At 41.4% G+C, this 24620-nt stretch overlaps 1 protein-coding gene across 1 annotated transcript in view; it reads right to left on the bottom strand.

Moving 5' to 3' along the window:
• Positions 1-24620, bottom strand: part of LOC128659563 (lymphocyte antigen 96) — a 168574-nt gene that overhangs the window by 23712 nt on the left and 120242 nt on the right. The window contains exon 3 of the mRNA XM_053713159.1: positions 20549-20677. Within this exon, the coding sequence (XP_053569134.1) occupies positions 20549-20677 (129 nt within the window). The remainder of the gene's footprint in view (positions 1-20548; positions 20678-24620) is intronic.

Raw genomic sequence — 24620 nt, 5'->3', positions numbered from 1 at the left:
CGAATGACTGTTCCTTTAAGGGACGTCATCCAAGATGGCGTCCCTCGAATTCCGATTGGCTGATAGGATTCTATCAGCCAATCGGAATTAAGGTAGGAATTTTCTGATTGGCTGATGGAATCAGCCAATCAGAATCAAGTTCAATCCGATTGGCCGATCCAATCAGCCAATCAGATTGAGCTCGCATTCTATTGGCTGTTCCGATCAGCCAATAGAATGCGAGCTCAATCTGATTGGCTGATTGGATCGGCCAATCGGATTGAACTAGATTCTGATTGGCTGATTCCATCAGCCAATCAGAAAATTCCTACCTTAATTCCGATTGGCTGATAGAATCCTATCAGCCAATCGGAATTCGAGGGACGCCATCTTGGATGATGTCCCTTAAAGGAACAGTCATTCGTCGTTCAGTCGTCGGTCCGGATGGATGTTCCGCGCTGGATGTCTTCAGGATCCTGCCGCTTCGCTCCGGATGGAAGAAGATCGAAGATGCCGCCTGGATGATGACTTCAATCGGATGGAAGATCCTCTTCTGCCCCGCTTGGATGAAGACTTTGACCGGATCATGGACCTCTTCAGCCCCCGCTTGGGCTTGGATCAGGACATCGGAGGAGCTCTTCAGGACGGATCGGTGAACCTGGTATGGTGAAGACAAGGTAGGAAGATCTTCAGGGGCTTAGTGTTAGGTTTATTTAAGGGGGGTTTGGGTTAGATTAGGGGTATGTGGGTGGTGGGTTGTAATGTTGGGGGGGGGGGGTATTGTATTTATTCTTTTACAGGCAAAAGAGCTGAAATTCTTGGGGCATGCCCCGCAAAGGGCCCTGTTCAGGGCTGGTAAGGTAAAAGAGCTTGTAACTTTTTTAATTTAGAATAGGGTAGGGAATTTTTTATTTTGGGGGGCTTTGTTATTTTATTAGGGGGCTTAGAGTAGGTGTAATTAGTTTAAAATTGTTGTAATATTTTTATTATGTTTGTAAATATTTTTTTATTTTCTGTAACTTAGATCTTTTTTATTTTTTGTACTTTAGCTAGTTTATTTAATTGTATTTATTTGTAGGAATTGTGTTTAATTAATTTATTGATAGTGTAGTGTTAGGTTAATTGTAGGTAATTGTAGGTAGTTTATTTAATTATTTTATTGATAGGGTAGTGTTAGGTTTAATTATATCTTAGGTTAGGACTTATTTTACAGGTAATTTTGTTATTATTTTAACTAGGTAACTATTAAATAGTTCTTAACTATTTAATAGCTATTGTACCTGGTTAAAATAAATACAAAGTTACCTGTAAAATAAATATAAATCCTAAAATAGCTATAATATAATTATAATTTATATTGTAGCTATATTAGGATTTATTTTACAGGTAAGTATTTAGCTTTAAATAGGATTAATTTATTTAATAAGAGTTAATTTATTTCGTTAGATAAAAATTATATTTAACTTAGGGGGGTGTTAGTGTTAGGGTTAGACTTAGCTTTAGGGGTTAATACATTTATTAGAATAGCGGTGAGCTCCGGTCGGCAGATTAGGGGTTAATAATTGAAGTTAGGTGTCGGCGATGTTAGGGAGGGCAGATTAGGGGTTAATACTATTTATGATAGGGTTAGTGAGGCGGATTAGGGGTTAATAACTTTATTATAGTAGCGCTCAGGTCCGCTCGGCAGATTAGGGGTTAATAAGTGTAGGCAGGTGTCGGCGACGTTGAGGGGGGCAGATTAGGGGTTAATAAATATAATATAGGGGTCGGCGGTGTTAGGGGTAGCAGATTAGGGGTACATAGGGATAACGTAGGTGGCGGCGATTTGCGGTCGGAAGATTAGGGGTTAATTATTTTAAGTAGCTTGCGGCGACGTTGTGGGGGGCAAGTTAGGGGTTAAGAAATATAATATAGGGGTCGGCGGGGTTAGGGGCAGCAGATTAGGGGTACATAAGTATAACGTAGGTGGCGGTCGGCAGATTAGGGGTTAAAAAATTTAATCGAGTGGCGGCGATGTGGGGGGAGCTCGGTTTAGGGGTACATAGGTAGTTTATGGGTGTTAGTGTACTTTAGGGTACAGTAGTTAAGAGCTTTAGAAACCGGCGTTAGCCAGAAAGCTCTTAACTCCTGCTATTTTCAGGCGGCTGGAATCTTGTCGTTAGAGCTCTAACGCTCACTGCAGAAACGACTCTAAATACCAGCATTAGAAAGATCCCATTGAAAAGATAGGCTACGCAAATGGCGTAGGGGGATCTGCGGTATGGAAAAGTCGCGGCTGAAAAGTGAGCGTTAGACCCTTTAATCACTGACTCCAAATACCAGCGGGCGCCCAAAACCAGCGTTAGGAGCCTCTAACGCTGGTTTTGACGGCTACCGCCGAACTCTAAATCTAGGCCATAATATGGTATAGATATGACACAGATCACAAGGTACTTTAGAGTTTGATTATTTTTATAGAATTATATTTACATGCACTGAAAAGGTTTTTATTATATGAGCTGTCAGTGATTTGTAAATTGTTTATTAACTATTTCATTGTATTAGTATTCTCAATTAGATTAATTATGTGCACACACACCTGAATAGGTGTGTCACTTGATAATGAATAGGGATTGGATATGTAGATGACGTATTTAAGCCAGTACTCTCATTGTATGAATAGAAGCCTGATGAAACAGACAGCAGTCTGAGAAACGCATTTCTTATTGTGTTTTTACTATCATTGTCATAAGGTTGACACTTTGATTTTTATCTTACCATTAAATTGTGTTTTTTTAAAACTTACTTTGAGAGTCTGAGCTTATTCGGTGCGCGCAGGACATTGGAGAGATCAGTGTTCTTGCTGTGCCAGTGAGCTGGGACACTGTGAGATCCCAGTCTGCCTGATTTAGCACAATTGGGTGCTGCCTCACTTGTGAGTATTATTTCTCTTGTTAAGTGTATCCAGTCCACGGATCATCCATTACTTATGGGATATTAACTCCTCCCCAACAGGAAGTGCAAGAGGATTCACCCAGCAGAGCTGCTATATAGCTCCTCCCCTAACTGCCATTACCAGTCATTCTCTTGCACCCAACGACTAGATAGGATGTGTGAGAGGACTATGGTGATTATATTTAGTTTTATACCTTCAATCAAAAGTTTGTTATTTTATAATAGCACCGGAGTGTGTTATTCCTTCTCTGGTAGAATTTGAAGAAGAATCTACCTGAGTTTTTACTATGATTTTAGCCGGCGTAGTTAAGATCATATTGCTGTTTCTCGGCCATCTGAGGAGAGGTAAACTTCAGATCAGGGGACAGCGGGCAGATTAATCTGCAAAGAGGTATGTAGCAGCTTATTATTTTCTGACATGGAATTGATGAGAAAATTCTGCCATACCGATATAATGTAAACTCAGCCTTAAATGCAGTAGCAGCAACTGGTATCAGGCTGTCATGTATGTATATTTTACACTTCAGTATTCTGGGGAATGGCACTTCACTGGAATTATACTGTGTGCATAAGACTTTAGCCTAATTTGCAGGGACTGGCAACAGGCTCTTTAATAACACTTAATTTATGTTAAACGTTTTTTGCTGGCATGTAAAATCGTTTCATTTTCTGAGGTACTGGGTGAATAAAATGTTTTGGGCATTATTTTTTCCACTTGGCAGTTGTTTTATTTAATTTATGACAGTTTACTGATCTCTCTCACTGTTGTGTGTGAGGGGGAGGTCAAAAAATTCAGTCAGAAGCTCATTGTATTTCCTGCATGATCCGGTTCATCTCTACAGAACTCAGGGGTCTTCAAAACTTGTTTTGAGGGAGGTAATCATTCACAGCAGAGCTGTGAGATTGTAGTTGACTGTGATAAAAAACGTTTATTTCTGTAACTTTTTTTTCTGCTATCAGGGTTAGTTATCCTTCGCTAATGGGAACAAGCCTTTGCTAAAATTGTGTTTTTTTACAAAGATTTGATGCTATAACCTTTCAGTTTATTAACTTTCAACTGTCATAACTCTTTCTGTGCTTCTTATAGGCACAGTACGTTTTCATATTATAGTAAATTACTTGAAAAGTATTTCCAAGTTGCTAGTTTATTTGCTAGTGTGTTAAACATGTCTGATTCAGAGGAAGACATCTGTGCTATATGTGCTAATGCCAAAGTGGAGCCCAATAGAAATTTATGTACTAACTGTATTGATGCTACTTTAAATAAAAGTCAATCTGTACAAATTGAACACATTTCACCAAACAACGAGGGGAGAGTTATGCCGACTAACTCGCCTCACGTGTCAGTACCTGCATCTCCCGCTCGGGGGGTGCGTGATATTGTGGCGCCGAGTACATCTGGGCGGCCATTACAAATCACATTACAGGATATGGCTACTGTTATGACTGAAGTTTTGGCTAAATTACCAGAACTAAGAGGTAAGCGTGATCACTCTGGGGTGAGAACAGAGTGCGCTGATAATGTTAGGGCCATGTCAGATACTGCGTCACAATTTGCAGAACATGAGGATGGAGAGCTTCATTCTGCGGCTGACGGTTCTGATCCAAACAGATTGGATTCAGATATTTCAAATTTTAAATTTAAGCTGGAAAACCTCTGTGTATTACTAGGGGAGGTGTTAGCGGCTCTGAATGATTGTAACACAGTTGCAATACCAGAAAAAATGTGTAGGTTGGATAAATATTTTGCGGTACCGTCGAGTACTGACGTTTTTCCTATACCTAAGAGACTTACTGAAATTGTTACTAAGGAGTGGGATAGACCCGGTGTGCCGTTCTCACCCCCTCCGATATTTAGAAAGATGTTTCCAATAGACACCACCACACGGGACTTATGGCAAACGATCCCTAAGGTGGAGGGAGCAGTTTCTACTTTAGCTAAGCGTACCACTATCCCGGTGGAGGATAGCTGTGCCTTTTCAGATCCAATGGATAAAAAGTTACCTTAAGAAAATGTTTGTTCAACAAGGTTTTATATTGCAACCCCTTGCATGCATTGCGCCTGTCACGGCTGCAGCAGCATTTTGGTTTGAGTCTCTGGAAGGGACACTTGAATCAGCTCCATTAGATGAGATTACACACAGGCTTAAAGCTCTTAAGTTAGCTAACTCATTTATTTCAGATGCCGTAGTACATTTAACTAAGCTTACGGCTAAGAATTCCGGATTCGCCATTCAGGCGCGCAGAGCACTGTGGCTAAAATCCTGGTCAGCTGACGTTACTTCTAAGTCTAAATTTCTTAATATACCTTTCAAAGGGCAGACCTTATTCGGGCCCGGATTGAAAGAAATTATCGCTGACATTACAGGAGGTAAAGGCCATGCCCTGCCTCAAGACAGAGCCAAACCTAAGGCTAGACAATCTAATTTTCGTTCCTTTCGGAATTTCAAAGCAGGAGCAGCATCAACTTCCTCTGCTCCAAAACAAGAAGGATCTGTTGCTCGCTACAGACAAGGCTGGAGACCTAACCAGTCCTGGAACAAGGGCAAGCAGGCCAGGAAACCTGCTGGTGCCCCTAAAACAGCATGAATTGAGGGCCCCCGATCCGGGAACGGATCTAGTGGGGGGCAGACTTTCTCTCTTTGCCCAGGCTTGGGAAAGAGATGTCCAGGATCCCTGGGCGCTAGAGATAATATCTCAGGGATACCTTCTGGACTTCAAATACTCTCCCCCAAGAGAGAGATTTCATCTGTCAAGGTTGTCAACAAACCAAATAAAGAAAGAGGCGTTTCTACGCTGCGTACAAGAGCTTTTATTAATGGGAGTAATCCATCCAGTTCCACGGTCGGAACAAGGTTTTACTCAAATCTGTTTGTGGTTCCCAAAAAAGAGGGAACTTTCAGGCCAATCCTGGATTTAAAGATCCTAAACAAATTCCTAAGAGTTCCATCGTTCAAAATGGAGACTATTCAGTCAATTTTACCCATGATCCAAAAGGGTCAGTACATGACCACAGTGGATTTAAAGGATGCTTACCTTCACATACCGATTCACAAAGATCATTACCGGTATCTAAGGTTTGCCTTTCTAGACAGGCATTACCAGTTTGTAGCTCTTCCATTCGGATTGGCTACGGCTCCGAGAATCTTCACAAAGGTTCTGGGTGCTCTTCTGGCGGTACTAAGACCGCGAGGAATTGCGGTAGCTCCGTACCTAGACGACATTCTGATACAAGCTTCAAGCTTTCAAACTGCCAAGTCTCATACAGAGTTAGTACTGGCATTTCTAAGGTCGCATGGATGGAAGGTGAACGAAAAGAAGAGTTCTCTCTTTCCACTCACAAGAGTTCCCTTCTTGGGGACTCTTATAGATTCTGTAGAAATGAAGATTTACCTGACAGAAGACAGGTTAACAAAGCTTCAAAATGCATGCCGTGTCCTTCATTCCATTCAACACCCGTCAGTAGCTCAATGCATGGAGGTGATCGGCTTAATGGTAGCAGCAATGGACATAGTACCCTTTGCACGCCTACATCTCAGACCGCTGCAATTGTGCATGCTAAATCAGTGGAATGGGGATTACTCAGACTTGTCCCCTACTCTGAATCAATAGACCAGAAATTCTCTTCTATGGTGGCTTTCTCGGCCACATCTGTCCAGGGGGATGCCATTCAGCAGGCCGGACTGGACAATTGTAACAACAGACGCCAGCCTACTAGGTTGGGGCGCTGTCTGGAATTCTCTGAAGGCTCAGGGACAATGTAATCAGGAGGAGAGTCTCCTACCAATAAACATTCTGGAATTGAGAGCAGTTCTCAATGCCCTTCTGGCTTGGCCCCAGTTAACAACTCGGGGGTTCATCAGGTTTCAGTCGGACAACATCACGACTGTAGCTTACATCAACCATCAGGGAGGGACAAGAAGCTCCCTAGCAATGATGGAAGTATCAAAGATAATTCGCTGGGCAGAGTCTCACTCTTGCCACCTGTCAGCAATCCACATCCCGGGAGTGGAGAACTGGGAGGCGGATTTCTTAAGTCGTCAGACTTTTCATCCGGGGGAGTGGGAACTTCATCCGGAGGTCTTTGCCCAAATACTTCGACGTTGGGGCAAACCAGAGATAGATCTCATGGCGTCTCGACAGAACGCCAAGCTTCCTCGTTACGGGTCCAGATCCAGGGATCCGGGAGCGGTTCTGATAGATGCTTTGACAGCACCTTGGACCTTCGGGATGGCTTATGTGTTTTCCACCCTTCCCGATGCTTCCTCGATTGATTGCCAGAATCAAACAGGAGAGAGCATCAGTGATTCTAATAGCGCCTGCATGGCCACGCAGGACTTGGTATGCAGATCTAGTGGACATGTCATCCTGTCCACCTTGGTCGCTACCTCTGAAACAGGACCTTCTGATCCAGGGTCCCTTCAAACATCAAAATCTAATTTCTCTGAAGCTGACTGCTTGGAAATTGAACGCTTGATTTTATCAAAACGTGGTTTTTCTGAGTCAGTTATTGATACCTTAATACAGGCTAGGAAGCCTGTTACCAGAAAGATTTATCATAAGATATGGCGCAAATACTTATATTGGTGCGAATCCAAGAGTTACTCATGGAGTAAGGTTAGGATTCCGAGGATATTGTCTTTTCTACAAGAAGGTTTAGAAAAGGGTTTATCCGCTAGTTCCTTAAAGGGACAGATTTCAGCTCTGTCCATTCTTTTACACAAACGTCTGTCAGAAGTTCCGGACGTTCAAGCTTTTTGTCAGGCTTTAGCTAGGATCAAGCCTGTGTTTAAAACTGTTGCTCCACCATGGAGTTTGAACTTAGTTCTTAATGTTTTACAGGGGGTTCCGTTTGAACCCCTTCATTCCATTGATATCAAGTTGTTATCTTGGAAAGTTCTGTTTTTAATGGCGATTTCCTCGGCTCGAAGAGTCTCTGAGTTATCTGCCTTACATTGTGATTCTCCTTATCTGATTTTTCATTCAGACAAGGTAGTTCTGCGTACTAAACCTGGGTTCCTACCTAAGGTGGTCACTAACAGGAATATCAATCAAGAGATTGTGGTTCCATCTTTGTGTCCTAATCCTTCTTCGAAAAAGGAACGTCTGCTACACAATCTAGATGTAGTCCGTGCCCTGAAATTTTATCTACAGGCAACTAAGGATTTTCGACAAACGTCTTCCCTGTTTGTCGTTTATTCTGGTCAGAGGAGAGGTCAAAAAGCTTCGGCTACCTCTCTCTCCTTTTGGCTTCGTAGCATAATACGGTTAGCCTATGAGACTGCTGGACAGCAGCCTCCTGAAAGAATTACAGCACATTCTACTAGAGCTGTGGCTTCCACTTGGGCCTTTAAGAATGAGGCTTCTGTTGAACAGATTTGCAAGGCTGCAACTTGGTCTTCTCTTCATACTTTTTCCAAATTTTACAAATTTGACACTTTTGCTTCTTTGGAGGCTGTTTTTGGGAGAAAGGTTCTTCAGGCAGTGGTTCCTTCCGTATAAAGAGCCTGCCTGTCCCTCCCGTCATCCGTGTACTTTAGCTTTGGTATTGGTATCCCATAAGTAATGGATGATCCGTGGACTGGATACACTTAACAAGAGAAAACATAATTTATGCTTACCTGATAAATTTATTTCTCTTGTAGTGTATCCAGTCCACGGCCCGCCCTGTCACTTTAAGGCAGGTAATTTTTCCATTAAACTACAGTCACCACTGCACCCTATGGTTTTCCTTTCTCTGCATGTTTTCGGTCGAATGACTGGTAATGGCAGTTAGGGGAGGAGCTATATAGCAGCTCTGCTGGGTGAATCCTCTTGCACTTCCTGTTGGGGAGGAGTTAATATCCCATAAGTAATGGATGATCCGTGGACTGGATACACTACAAGAGAAATAAATTTATCAGGTAAGCATAAATTATGTTTTTTACCTTCAAATTATCTGTTTGTACCAACTGTATCACACTAGGAGGCGCCTTTGTTTTGTGATTCCATTTCACAGAGAAAGCTTGTATCCAGATCCTATATACCTGGCAAAGAGCAGACTCCATCTTTTGGGTGTGACCTCCATATTATCTGTATCACACAGGAAGACCATCATATTACAAAAGGACTGATTCATTATGGGATATCCCTGAAGAGTGTGTCATATACAGATAAGAGCTTATAGGACTTGATTGTTCTCATGTTTTGATTTTTTATGCTATTTAGATTTTTTTTTAGTAACTGTATCACTATATTGTATTTATTATACATCCATATTCATTTATTATACATCTGTATTTAACTACTATCACTCCATAGATTTGGGTCATTTACATTATAGGCCTTATTTCTTAAGTGTACTTGTATTTATTTACATCTATATTATCACCTCCTTGGAGTGAGTGAGTAATCATATCCTCATTTTTGGTGTATTGCGCCCCCTAGAGTTAACATAGAATTAGTGTTATAGATCTATTATTCTTGGAACCACTATTGACCAACCTTAGGCAGATTTTCCCAGGAATCAATATCCAAGGTACTCCTGTCCAGATTGCCCTTTACGCGGACGACATGCTGCTTTTTGTTGACAGACCAAATATGTATGTCCCCCACATTCTACAGGCAATATCGGACTTTGGTAGCTTCTCAGGCTACAAAATTAACACTTCAAAGTCAGAGATACTATGAGGCCTATTTATCAAAGGTCTGTCGGACCTGATCCGACAGTGCAGATTAGGTCCGTATTCAGCATTGCGCCAGCAGCTCTTGTGAGCTGCTGGTGCAACGCTGCCCCCTGCAGACTTGCGGCCAATTGGCCGCCAGCAGAGGGGTGTCAATCAACCCGATCGTACTCGATCGGGTTAAATTGTGGTGATCTCTGTCCGCCTCATCCGAGCAGGCGGACAGGGTTATGGAGCAGCAGTCTGCAGGCTCGCCAGAAACACGGGCCCTCAAGCTCCATTCAGAGCTTGATAGATAGGCCCCTATGGCTCAATAGACACCAGCATTAGCCCCACAACTACCCATTCGTGGAGGACCACAACACGCTCACCTACTTAGGCATTCACCTACACAAAAACCCATACAAAATCTATGAGTTAAATATCTCTAAACAGTGTACTGCCCTGATTACTCAGATGCAGGGTTGGATGAACCTCCCCCTGGGTTTGTCTGGCCGTATCAACAGGATCAAGATGGCCGTCTTACCCAAAATGTTATATCCTCTTCTCGCCCTGCCCTTCCTTATTACTAAGAAGGAATTGGCATTCCTATCTAGAGCTGTTATCACCTTTATCTGGAAGGGAAAGAAAACTGATATTGCGTCAGACAAACTACAACTCCCTTACCTAAGTGGAGGGCTAAGTCTTCCAAATGTAAAACTGTATAACTGGGCAGCTTTAATTTGACTGGTTGTAGATTTCAGCTAAACACTTTGCATTTTTGTATTGTGCATCTGGAGGAGGCAGTGAGTGCACCATTGGCCTTATCTTATCTACCTTATGCCCCTCTTAGAAACATTCCACCTTATATCAAAGACAACCCCCATATTGAGACCCTCTTAAAGCCTGCCATTGGACATTTAAATACCTAAAAGTAAAATACCCTACACCAAAATTCATTCCCATAGTGGGTAATGAGGAATTCCCGGCGGGTAATGCCTCGGCACCTTTCCACTCTTGGAAGCACCTGGGAATCAGAACTATAGGAAATGTATTAGATCCACTTCTGCATTCGGTGAAGACTTTCCAAGAATTACAGAGACAATTCAATATCTCTAGTAAACACTTTTTTTCGTACCTTCAACTTAGACACTATGTCAACGACCTACAGAAGAATAATCCAGAGTTTTGGCATTCCTCTCCTTTCTCTGTCTCACACACATTATTCCGGAAGGGGATCTTTTCATCCTCTGAATTTTATAAAAGACTGCTAAAGCAAAATTAATTGACTGTACTAGAGGGATCCATTCTACTGTCGACGACTCACATTTCAATTTTAGACATAAAACTAAGCCTAGAAAGGGTGAAATCTGCAACACTGGTCATTCCATTTAGAGAGGCACAAATTTGACTGCTCCACAAGGATTATATCACCCCAGACCGCTTAGCCAAATGGAATCCACATTGCACTAAAACATATGTCAAATGTCATAGCGATTCCCCACATTTCCAACATTATTTCTATTCTTGCCCTCTGATTAGACAGTTTTGGGGACATCTTCAATATTGGATTAAGATTACATTCGGAGTGGACATTGTCCTTGATATAGAGAACATTTTCTTCTTTTTATGGGACGACTATTATAAAAAACTACACAAATTGCTAACGCTATGTATGCATTTTGCTAGCGAGACACTGCATATTGTTCAGTTGGATAATCAAAAAAGCTCAGACAATAGCACAATTTAGACATATCTTTATTGAACAATATGACACTAAATTAGACACTAGACACAGGCTTGGCCCCTTCTTTAAAAAATGGCAACCTTTTAACGTCATTCACTCCTCTAGTGCAGAGACAGGTACTGCAGACGTTTATTCATCATGAAAAAAATGCTATCAGCCATTTTGAGAGGGGAATGGTCTGCGCTTGCAGAGCCGGTAGATAACCACACTACTGAAATAAACCTAGAAGAATTGCTATTTTGAGCCTACTCTAACCTGGGATGATTGGTGTGGGGCAGGGGTGGAGCTCCTTCTTTCTTTGTCCTCCCCATCTCTCCCTTCCTTCGTCACTTACACCTAAGCAGATGCATGGGCACCCCTTAACCAACTACATGGGTAAACAGACAGTTGAAGTTAATAAAATGTTGTTTATTGTTTAATTAGTTTGAAATAAATGTTGTAAAATTGAGACACAGCTTTCATCAAGACGTGTGGATATCGACTCATCAACACTGCGATATGAGAAGCCAGTTGCAAAAAAATTTCTCTGAGTCATTTCACAAGACTTTATATGATCCAGCGGATAAAAGATATTTAAGTACTTATGGTCTCAATCTATCTCCATGATAATCCTTGATGTATATGCTACTTTATGATTGTAGTAAGATTTTGTGTATCTATGTTTTGATGGATGTGTCTCCATTAATAAAAAGAATTAAAAAAAAAATGAATGTAAATGTTCTACAAATATTCAGTATTCATTTCGTTTTAAACAAAATGAATAGTGTAACCAACAAATATTTGGGGAAATTAATTTATTTGTTTCCAAAAAATTGCGGATGAACCAAAATTTTCACAGCTGCACAAGTAATTACAGAACTATTTAAGGTTGCTCTACACCAAGCTCTATGCTCTAAATGCCTTTGTTCTACCCTTTCCTTGTTCATTTGTAAAAGAGGACTCATCTGGTCATTCCTCTCTTTCCTGGTTTTTCTTTTGTTCTTCACTGTTGTTGACCCTTATTTGTTCTAGACCTAGCTTCATGGATCCTGATTTAGTACATTATAGATACAAGCAGAATACAAAATACAAAAAATGCAATACAAAAGTGTGAGATGGAAACAACACTGAATAACAAAGATCAAAAGAACCAGGAACTAATACTCTCCTTTTAGGTAAGACCGCAGCCTTCTTACAGTCTCTCCTCTATGACTGTGTTAACAAATAGCAGTAGAAAAATAGATGGCGCTGGTCTGTATAATGATTTTTCTCTAGTGAATGAAGAGAAAAAAGGGCTTGAAGTGTATATAGAAACCGATGAATATGGGTGCAGTATACTCATTCCATAGGTTGTCAGTGGCGGCTGGTGAATTTTTAGGATGGGGGTGCACAAGACCCTGCCCCTTTTAGAAAGCCACGCCCCTTTTAAAAAATCACGCCCCTTTTAACAAGCCACACCTATTTTTAAAAGCCGCACCCCTTTGCGAAAGTCACGCTACAGTAACAGCAGAGACACCAGCCCTGTATACAGTAACAGCAGAGACACCAGCCCTGTATACAAGAGCAACAGTGACACCAGCCCTGTATACAAGAGCAACAGTGACATCAGCCCTGTATACAGTAACAGCAGAGACATCAGCCCTGTATACAGTAACAGAAGATACATATGCCCTGTATACAAGAGCAACAGTGACACTAGCCCTGTATACAGTAACAGCAGTGATACCAGCCCTGTATACAGTAACAGTAGACACCAGCCCTGTATACAGTAACAGTAGACACCAGCCCTGTATACAGTAACAGCAGTGACACCAGCCCTGTATACAGTAACAGCAGAGACACCAGACCTGTATACAGTAACAGCAGAGACACCAGCCTTGTATACAGTAACAGCCGTGACACCAGCCCTGTATACAGTAACATTAGACACCAGCCCTGTATACAGTAACAGCAGATACATCAGCCCTGTATATAGTAACAGCAGATACATATGCCCTGTATACAAGAGCAACAGTGACACTAGCCCTGTATACAGTAACAGCAGTGACATCAGCCCTGTATATAGTAACAGCAGTGACACCAGCGCTGTATACAGTAATAGCAGTGACACCAGCAATGTATACATTAACAGCAGAGACACCAGCCCTGTATACAGTAACAGCAGTGACACCAGCCCTGTATACAGTAACAGCAGTGACACCAGCCCTGTATACAGTAACAGCAGTGACACCAGCCCTGTATACAGTAACAGCAGTGACACCAGCCCTGTATACAAGAGCAACAGTGACACCAGCCCTGTATACAGTAGCAGCAGATACATCAGCCCTGTATATATACTAGCAGTATATGATCACATTAGACATACATTACTAGCAGTACATGATCACATTAGACATACATTACTAGCAGTACATGATCACATTAGACATACATTACTAGCAGTACATGATCACATTAGACATGAACACATTAGACATACATTACTAGCAGTACATGATCACATTAGACATACATTACTAGCAGTACATGATCACATTAGACATGAACACATTAGACATACATTACTAGCAGTACATGATCACATTAAACATACATTACTAGCAGTATATGATCACATTAGACATACATTACTAGCAGTATATGATCACATTAGACATATATTACTAGCAGCATTGACAGGCAGTATTATTCAGCAATCTCACAGTGAACGGAGCGTTTATTTTGCTTGCTTGCATACCAGGAATACCAGTCAAAGTTGGACTGGTATTCCTGGTATGCAGGCAAGCACAACAGAAGCTCCGTCCACTGTTCTGTGTATGCTAAACACTGCCTGTCATAATGAGCATATGCAAATTGTAACCCCTGGGAAAGGTCCTGATAACCCAGCCGTAGTGGCTCCTGCTGCAGCTCTCTCCCACACCGTCACTCTACCTCTATTTAACTCACTGCCCTCAGTAAGATTTTGGACTGACCAGTCATATATTGTCAGATCAGCAACAGACATTTTCATCAGTGACAGATTTTGCGCTTCTGGCAAACTTTATGAGATGTGTGTATCTATCAGCAGTGACCAGGAAGTGACCAAATGGGAAAAATAGACGTTCTGCAGCGTGGTGCCTTGTAAATGATCACTGAGGGGGGAGGAGGGGAATGTCTGTGTGTATGTCACTAAACAAATTATTATTGCCTTAAAGCAAAACAGCCGTGTTAGCTTTAAAGTTGTCCACAGTAGAATGTATTTTTATTTATCTTCAATTGTATGGACATTCTTAAACGGATTAAAAGGAAATGGTGTGTGCAGCTCGTAAGAGAGGAAGGAGGGGGAGTGTTTTTAGTGTGATTATGAAATACATATATGTTTAAATGTAAACATATATGTATTTCATCATCACACTAAAAACACTCCCCCTCCTTCCTCTCTTACGAGCTGCACACACCATTTCCTTTTAATCCGTTTAAGAATGTCCATACAATTGAAGATAAATAAAAATACATTCTACTGTGGACAACTTTAAAGCTAACACGGCTGTTTTGCTTCAAGGCAATAATAATTTGTTTAGTGACATACACACAGACATTCCCCTCCTCCCCCCTCAGTGATCATTTACAAGGCACCACGCTGCACTTTTTTTGCAAGGTTAAAACACCCAGTTGTGGCTGCCATTGCACTGTGCAGTGAAGTCTCAGACCGCATCCATGCCTCGCCCTCAGTAATTGCTATCAACTGAAGCACCTGTGCAAAAGTAGCCTGACATGCCGTAGGTAAACAGAGCCTACTCACTTAGTTCCTGATCCTTCATTGCAGGGATTCAGTCTGGGTTGCTACCGGCTACTACACTGGAGCATGAAAACACTGTGTAGCCCCACCCCCCATACTGTAGACACACACACAGTGTTTGAGCTCCTCTCAGCTCAACGACTATCTCCACAATGAGATTTCGCGCCGTTGAGCTGGGAGGAGCTTGTCGAGCGTCATCACGTGACTGTGAGTGATGACGCTCTTCTCTGTCACTGGCTGCTGCTGGCCTGCTGCCTGTCTCTCTCTAACACCTCCCACCCCTCGCACAGGCTGAAGTGTGCGAACAGCTTACTATGGGGATGGGGAGGCTGGGAGCTGCGCAGCAGGCGATTTTAGAATGCGCAAAGCACAGTGCCATAGCTTAGCCTATCGCACGTGCGGTTAGGGCTTAGATAGACAAATTTAGTACAGGGACCAGGCAGGCTGAGGCTACACAGGCTAATACTGTATATTGTATAATATTATTTATACTGTAACTTTTACTACATGATCATGATCAGATCATTAAATAAATGAAATAAAAAAAATAAAATAAGTTTATATTGTATTTTTTTCTGGGGGTAAAAAAAAATATAATTATATTTTTTTTTCTGTTTTTTTTCTTTTCTTCTGGGATGCTGAGGGGGGCACGTGCTCATGTGCACAAATGGAGGAGCCTCCACTGTAGGTTGTAGAAGTTCAGCTGCAATGTAATATGCCTCCAGGTAATGTGAATCCACCAGAATGGAGTGTAGGGTTTCAAAATTTCACAAGTGCCTACTGGTGGGCTGCAGATAAATGGAGACTCAAATGACCAAATGTAATCCAGTAAACAAAGAAAACAAAGTAGTAACTTAATCCATATAAAGGAGAATCCAGCTTGGCACAGCAAAGGAGGGTATTGACAAACTTCCAACTTTGGTAAAAAAGATGTTTTATTGGGCCATTTATCTGCAGCCCACCAGTAGGCACTTGTGAAATTTTGAAACCCTACACTCCATTCTGGGGGATTCACATTACCTGGAGGCATATTACATCGCAGCTGAACTTCTACAACCTATGGAGTGAGTATACTGCACCCATATTCATCGGTTTCTATATACACTTCAAGCCCTTTTTTTCTCTTTATTCACTAGAGAAAAATCATTCTACAGACCAGCGCCATCTATTTTTCTACTGATTTAGTACATTGAAGCCAATCTGTTACAGACCTTTGCCTGTCTCTGACTTCATTTTTGGATTTAGACTTTATGCTTGTTTGCCTCAGCCATTGCCAATCCTAACGGTTTCTTGCTGTAGCCCTAGTACTAAGTGCTGCCATGAGTTCATTACTTAACCTAGACATGAACTACCAAAGCTTGGACCTTTGCCCATCCCAGCAAGAGTCTTGTTCATGTGGGCTGCTTGCCTGTGACTCCTGCCTGTGCATCCTGTTGCAAATTGCCTACCAACATTTCCAGACCTTTGCTTGTGCTCCAGCTACAGACTTCAGCAGTACCAGTCTATCCAGTCTCATGCTATGCTTCCAATACGTGTGTATGCAGTCTCCTGCATGTGTGTGCTGTACCAGTGTATCCAGTCTCATGCTGTGTATCCAATGCTTGTGTAGCCAGTCTCCTGCATGTGTGTGCTGTACCAATGTAGCTAGTCTCCAGGTCTGTGTATGTAGTACCAGTGTAGCCAGTCTCTAGCTCTGTGTGTGTAGAACCAGTGTATCCAGTAAAACCTGTGCATCTAGCCTCTGGCCCTGTGTGTGCAGTACCAGTGTATCCAGTAATTTATCTGTGCATCCAGCCTCTGGCCCTGTGTGTGCAGTACTAGTGTATCCAGTTATTTACCTCTGCATGTAGCCTCTGGGCCTGTGTGTGTAGTACCAGTGTATCTAGTAATTTAACTGTGCATCCAGTGTATCCAGTAATTTACCTGTGCATCCAGTGTCTGGGCATGTGTGTGTAGTACCATTGTATCCAGTAATTTATCTGTGCATCCAGTGTCTGGGCCTGTATGTGTAGTACCAGTGTATCCAGTAATATACCTATGCATCCAGTGTCTGGGCCTGTGTGTGTAGTACCAGTGTATCCAGTAATATACCTATGCATCCAGTGTCTGGGCCTGTGTGTGTAGTACCAGTGTATCCAGTAATATACCTATGCATCCAGTGTCTGGGCATGTGTGTGTAGTACCATTGTATAAAGTAATTTATCTGTGCATCCAGTGTCTGGGCCTGTGTGTGTAGTACCAGTGTATCCAGTAATATACCTATGCATCTAGTGTCTGTGCCTGTGTGTGTAGTATCAGTGTATCCAGTAAATTACCTGTTCATCCAGCCTCTGGGCCTGTGTGTGTAGTACCAGTGTATCCAGTAATTTACCTGTGCATCCAGTGTCTGGGCATGTGTGTGCAGTATCAGCCCAAGACAAACAAGATTACTTTAGAGACTGTAGTAGTCATTTGCAAATCATTATACAGCATCAGGCTTGTAAAGTCTTTAGCTAAAGTAAAAAAAAATCTGGATGATGACCAGAATGATTAGCAGATTACCTTACTGAGTACTTCACAAGCATGAACAGCCAGTGAATGCCTCTAGAGTCATCAAATTAAACATTTTGACCTGTGGGCATACTTCAGGATGGCTGCTGATGACTAGTCTGCCGTCATCGATTACTTCAGAATGACTCCAGGAACATCATACTTTTTAACTAGGGAGTGTAGCCAGTAATTTACCTGTGGATCCAGTGTCTAGGCCTGTGTGTGCAGTACCAGTGTAGCCAGTAATTTACCTGTGGATCCAGTGTCTAGGCTTGTGTGTGCAGTACCAGTGTAGCCAGTCTCTGGGCCTGTGTGTGCAGTACCAGTGTAGCCAGTAATTTACATGTGCATTCAGTTTCTGGGTCTGTGTGTGCAGTACCAGTGTAGCCAGTCTCTGGGCCTGTTTGTGCAGTACCAGTGTAGCCAGTCTCTGGGCCTGTGTGTGCAGTACCAGTGTAGCCAGTAATTTACCTGTATATCCAGTGTCTGGGTCTGTGTGTGCAGTACCAGTGTAGCCAGTAATGTACATGTGCATCCAGTCTCTGGGACTGTGTGTGCAGAACCAGTGCAGCCAGTCCCTGGACCTATGTGTGTAGTACCAGTGTAGCCAGTCTCTGGGCCTGTGTGTGCAGAACCAGTGTAGTCAGTCCCCGGACCTGTGTGTGCAGTACAAGTGTAGCCAATCTCTGGGCCTGTGTGTGCAGTACCAGTGTAGACAGTCTCTGGGCCTGTGTGTGCAGTACCAGTGTAGCCAATCTCTGGGCCTGTGTGTACAGTACCAGTGTAGCCAATCTCTGGGCCTGTGTGTACAGTACCAGTGTAGCCAGTCTCTGGGCCTGTGTTTGTCGTACCAGTGTAGTCAGTCTCTGGGCCTGTGTGTGCAGTACCAGTGTAGCCAATCTTTGGGCCTGTGTGTGCAGTACCAGTTTAGCCAATCTCTGGGCCTGTGTGTGCAGTACCAGTGTAGCCAGTCTCTGGGCCTGTGTGTGCAGTACCAGTGTAGCCAGTCTCTGGGTCTGTGTTTGCAGTACCAGTGTAGCCAGTCTCTCGGCCTGTGTGTGCAGTACCAGTGTAGCCAGTCTCTCGGCCTGTGTGTGCAGTACCAGTGTAGCCAGTCTCTGGGCCTGTGTGTGCAGTACCAGTTTAGCCAATCTCTGGGCCTGTGTGTGCAGTACCAGTATAGTCAGTCTCTGGGCCTGTGTGTGCAGTACCAGTATAGTCAGTCTCTGGGCCTGTGTGTGCAGTACCAGTGTTGCCAGTCTCTGGGCCTGTGTGTGCAGTACCAGTGTTGCCAGTCTCTGGGCCTGTGTGTGCAGTACCAGTGTTGCCAGTCTCTGGGCCTGTGTGTGCAGTACCAGTGTAGCCAGTCTCTGGGCCTGTGTGTGCAGTACCAGTGTAGGCAGTCTCTGGGCCTGTGTGTGCAGTATCAGTGTAGCCAAGCTCTGGGCCTGTGTGTGCAGTACCAGTGTAGCCAGTCTCTGGGCCTGTGTGTGCAGTACCAGTGTAGGCAGTTTCTGTGCCTGTGTGTGCAGTACCAGTATAGCCAGTCTCTGGGCCTGTGTGTGCAGTACCAGTGTAGCCAATCTCTGGGCCTGTGTGTGCAGTACCAGTGTAGCCAGTAATTTACCTGTGGATCCAACGTCTAGGCTTGTGTGTGCAGTACCAGTGTAGCCAGTCTCTGGGCCTGTGTGTGCAGTGCCAGTGTAGCCAGTCTCCTACTCTGGATCCTGTCTCCAGCCTGTGTGTGCAATACCAGTGTAGTCAGCCTTTTGCCTGTGTATACAATACATCTGTATCCAGTCTCTTACTTCTGCATCCTGTCATCTTGTCTCCAACCTGTAACTGCAGTACCATTGTAGCCAGTCTCTGGCCTGTGTGTGCAGCACCTGTGTATACAGTTCCCAGCATGTTTCAGCAATATCAGATTACCCTTTCTCCAGCCTGTGTGTGCAGTACAAGTATATCTAGTATTTTACCTTTGAATCCAGTCTGTTGTGTCTAGCATTTCTTATTCTAATACAGTATTCCTGTGTGAACTTTTACAGCATATCATAGTTTTCTACTATGTATACAAGGGGTAGTAGCTAAAGGAAGACTGTCTCCTTGGCACCTTTTAGAGCTTTAGAGGTTCACCTCATCCTGATACCTCTTTAGAAAGGGCTAAATCAGATAGCAACTGCTATTTAAAATCCAAAAGGATCCTCCTACTAATCAACTTGTAGCATTTTCAAGCTTCAAACAGAATCATTAAGAAGTTAGTTTACAAACTTTCACACTTAGGGCATGTATACTTATTTGCCGATAATGAATTGTCTATAAGTAGTTTACAAAGTAGTTTACTCTGGCAAAGAAAAGTAGGGTTGTATTGAAAATATTCAGATTTTAAGAAAAAAATCACCAAAAAGATATTTGCTGTGTAAACATCTAGTAGATGTTTGAAACAGGTCAAATTGTGATTTAAAGTAATCAAGGTTGTAGAATTAGATAGAATAAAAAGAATTAAACAATAATGTAAAAACAAAACACAAAATATGGCTATAATTGATTGGAAAATATCCGAGAATATGAAAGGAAAAAGACAAAGAGCTGTGCTATTATGTTTCTATATGTTCCTTTATTTACCATATTATAGAAAAAGTACTAATTTGCACTATTACTTAAATTAACTAAAAGTATTATTCAGTATCTGTCTATTTATCTGTCTATCTGTATATCTGATTACCTTTACAGGACAGGTGCTTCATGCAACATATATATATATATATATATATATATATATATATATATATATATATATATATATATATATATATATATATATATATATATATATATATATATATATATAAAATTGAAAGCATTGCCTTTTTTGTCAGTGTATACAAGAAAAACATTTTTTTTTTTTTTGTGTGTCAAATTGTTTTTAAATATTATTTAAAAAGCCTTAGGTTTTTGTCTTACCTCCTTTTAATATGTTGCAAAATTCATATTCACCATCCATATCTGAACAGATTTCAACTATTTTCTTGCTGAATTTCATAGATTGATGCCAGGTCTCAATCACTAGTTTTAATTGTTCTAAATTCATCTCTGTGATAAAATACAATTTAATGTTAAATAGAATGGTGCATATTTCAAGTGACATAATACCCATATTCTCCATATTCTAAATAACTTGAAAGTGATGCAGAATAACTGTAAAAAGCTGACAGGAAAATATTACATGAGCATCTGTATGTAAAAATATTTTACCTAAAAATTTCTTTAGCTCACAATTTGGATAGAACATTCAATTTTAAACAACTTTCCCATTTACAATATTTCTATTATCTAATATCCTTTGTTTTCTTGCTCTCATTTGTTGCACAGAATACCTAGATAGGCTCAGGAGCAGCAAAGCACTACTAGGAGCTAGCTGCTGATAGGTGGTTGTATACTGTATATATATATCCCTCTTCTCACTGGCTTACTTGATTTGTTCAGCTAGCTCCCACTACTGCTTTGCTGCTCCTTCAATTAAGGGTTTACCAAGAAAACAAAGCAAACTTCATAATAGAAGTAATTTGGGAAGTTGTTAAAAATTCTCTATCTAAATCATTAAGAACAATTGTGGGTTTCATGTCCTTTAAGTGCTCTGTGAACGGTTATTCTTAAGCTATTATCCAGCTGCAAGTAAAAAAATTTTTTTAAAAAAAATAGCCAATCAACATCAGCAGTGCTGAGGTCATGCTTTGCTTTACTGAGGTCTCTTGAGACTTCACTGAAATCTTGCAAGATTTTATAGTAAACTTCCTTAACCCCTTGAGTGCTAATGACGGCTCAGAGCCGTCATAAGCACTCAACTACGTCATATTGCGGTGACGTCACGCGCAATATGACGTGATGACGTCATCGCGCAACTTTATTTAAAATTGTCAATACAAAGTATAGGGAAAGGGGGCTTGCTGCTTAGAAACCTGTATCTCAGGGATCTAAGCAGCTACAGATCCCCAAGACCCTAACCTTTTCAATGGTCTTGGGGATCTGGGGTAAAAAATAAAAAAGTTAAAAAAAATGTTTTTTGAAAATAGTAAAAAACAGAAAAATATTAAATTGAGAAGGTAAATAGCATGACTGTGCCTGAACATGCCAGATGCACAGTCCCTTACAAGTCCTGATTGGCTGTTTAAAGTCCGTTTACAATGGGATGTGGCTACTGAGGAAACTTTGAGGTAAAATATCTTTTTTATATAGAGATGTTCGGTCATGTTTTTCTATTCAGAATTTTAAAGTTATGCAGCATCACTTTCACATGCTTCAACATTTGCCCATCATGTCCCTTTATGAAACAGTAAACACTTTGAGATTGTAAAGTAAAATAAATGCTTAATTATTCATAGTAAATCAAATTTGCAATCGACTTTCACTAAGGGGTTGATCACAAGACTTTAGAAAAACTTACCAAATTATTTATCTACAAAATTCCCCATATACTTTAATGGTGACTTTCTGTAGAAAATTATTAGATAAGATTTTTTTCTGAAGGATTTTGATCGACTACATAGTTAAAGTCAGATCTAGAGCAGCAATGTTCGATGGTGATTGTTGGCTACGCACATATGACTCTCGTCATTTATTCCCCCGCTACCAATATGTACTTTTCAAATTTGAGCAAATCACATTGCCAGTGTTTTTGCCACCGAAGACACTATGGTATTGATAACAATAATTTAAAAATAAAGTATCAAATGATTACTTCTTCAAAATCCACAAGACATTAATGGTGGTTTTCAGTAGAATATTAGTTAAGATTGTGTATCACAATATATCATCACATTTCTCCCAAAATGGCATTGGCCCTTCTGGCCAAATTGATCAAAGAGTAATTTTTATTTTATTATTTGATTCTAAGTCACACTCACATTGTCATGTTTTTTTATCGACTTTATTGAACTCATAGGCCCAGATATTCCGACACATTTGAAGTAATCCTACACAGCACAGACAAAGATGGCTGAACCCCTATACCTAACCTGCAGGGCTGCCTTAAAATATATTGCAATTGCACTACTGGCGATGTATCCCAAGTATAATTGCAGGTTACTCCCCTGGAACGCCCAGCTAACTCCCACCGAACGCTTACATCTACGTCATGTCTTCACTATATCTGACAAATAAAGACAAAAAAAACAACTCCCTATTATTGTTATGCTCGTGGGATACCCCTCTATCAGACTGAACTCTGCCAGTAGTCTTGTTATCCCGGCGTCGAGCCAGAATGATAGGGAATATCCCAGAGCAGAGAAAGTTAGTTAGATGAGGAGAGCGGCACTCACCACAGGCAGGACAGTCCCTAGTTTCAACGGCAGAACAGGGCAAGACAAATCACTGGAATGGTCAGACAGGCAGGATTCGGGAACAGTAAAGCAGTCCAAGGACAAACCACTAGAATGGTCAGGCAAGCAGGGTTTGGCAACGGTAAAGAACACCAAGGGCCCACCACTAGAATGGTCAGGCAGGCAGGGTTTGGCAACAAAGAGGCAATCCAGAATAACAGGGTTTAATAAGCAGAGTAGAGTAGTCAGACAGGCAGAGTTCAGCAGCAGCGTATTGATCCAGCAATTCAGGGGTATAGCAGGCAGAGTAGGCAGACAGGCAGGGTTCAAACACAGCAAGGCAATAAGGAAAAAAAGATCTATCACTCCCAGGAGTACACAAAGTGACACCTATACTTGGGCAGTGATAGATCGTTAGATAGAAGCTTATATAGGCGCACAAAGCCCAGACCGGCATCAGGAGAACGGAGCATGCGGTGATGACATCAGCGCTACACGCATCCGACCCAACACAGCCCCTGGCAACGAGCAGAGAAGGAGATGCTGCGCCCCTAGCAATGGCTAGAGTGGCTCGGCATGAAAATTATAACTATATTAGAGCTACTGTATGTCGATACATTTATAAAAAATGTTTAAAGGATATGCATTCTCTTGTACAACCTCAATACCGAAAAAGTCGGGACAGCATGGAAAATGCAAAAAAACAAACAAAAAGAGTAATTTGAAAATTCAATTCACCCTGTACTAAACTGATGTTTTAAAAGAAGAGAAAAAGGTGTTTGGAGAAGGCGCCAAAGGCTATCTGGTGTTTAAACTTAAGTAATAAATTTTAAATTATCCCAGAATAAAAAGTGCAAAAAACATATAATATTAGCTGACTTTTAAAGGGGTATGTTAGAAACGACTTAAACTAATAATCCAACACTGTTGTGACAGTAAGGCAATTCACTGATTACAATTCGATAAATAACATTTATTGATAAACAAACAAATAATTAAAAAACATTTAATATATTTCTCTGATTTAATAAAACAGTTAATAAGCTTCACTTCAACATAAAAACCATATGGCAATACTAATCCACACTAAAATATAGCACTCAATCTAAGTTAGCTTAATAAATAGCAGGCTTTCTACGTGTACCTAATATTCACAGTATAATAATAGAATGGTAAAATTAAAACCAATATGCAGAGCTAATCGTTTCTGCTCGCTAGTTAGGAACCGGATGTTGAAAACCTGGAACACTGTCTGTAATGCTATTGGTGACTAAATTTTGACAGGCACAGTCTCTCAAGTCACAGTTGATAGGACTCCAAATAGATCGTTTTCTGTTTATGAAGAATGTGAAATAACAGTGGTTCTTAAAGTGCAATATAACCAAAAGAAATCAAAACTTCGCCCTAACTTTTAAGGGTCCTTTGTAAAAGTCAGTAGTGAGCACTTACCCGGTGCTCCGGTGCTATGGGCGGGGCTTAAACTTCCGCTCACCTGTAACGCACCTTGTGTATCTTTTCGTCGGTGACAATCTTACAGTTATTCAGTAGGTAGATTGTAAGCTTCAAAGTGTGCACACTTTCGATCCTCCTTAGATTAATGCTCCTACCGTCTTCGCTCAGTAGTCAAATCCACTTGGTTCTGGCATTACGGTCCTGGGAGCTTCTTGATTACAAGTCTTTTTCAAAACAAGCCGGATACTGGTATGGTCTACGCGTTT

The sequence above is a fragment of the Bombina bombina genome, chromosome 5 (assembly GCF_027579735.1).
Source record: "Bombina bombina isolate aBomBom1 chromosome 5, aBomBom1.pri, whole genome shotgun sequence".
NCBI classification, from domain to species: Eukaryota; Metazoa; Chordata; class Amphibia; order Anura; family Bombinatoridae; genus Bombina; species Bombina bombina.
This window is presented reverse-complemented; position numbering and strand designations above follow the sequence as displayed.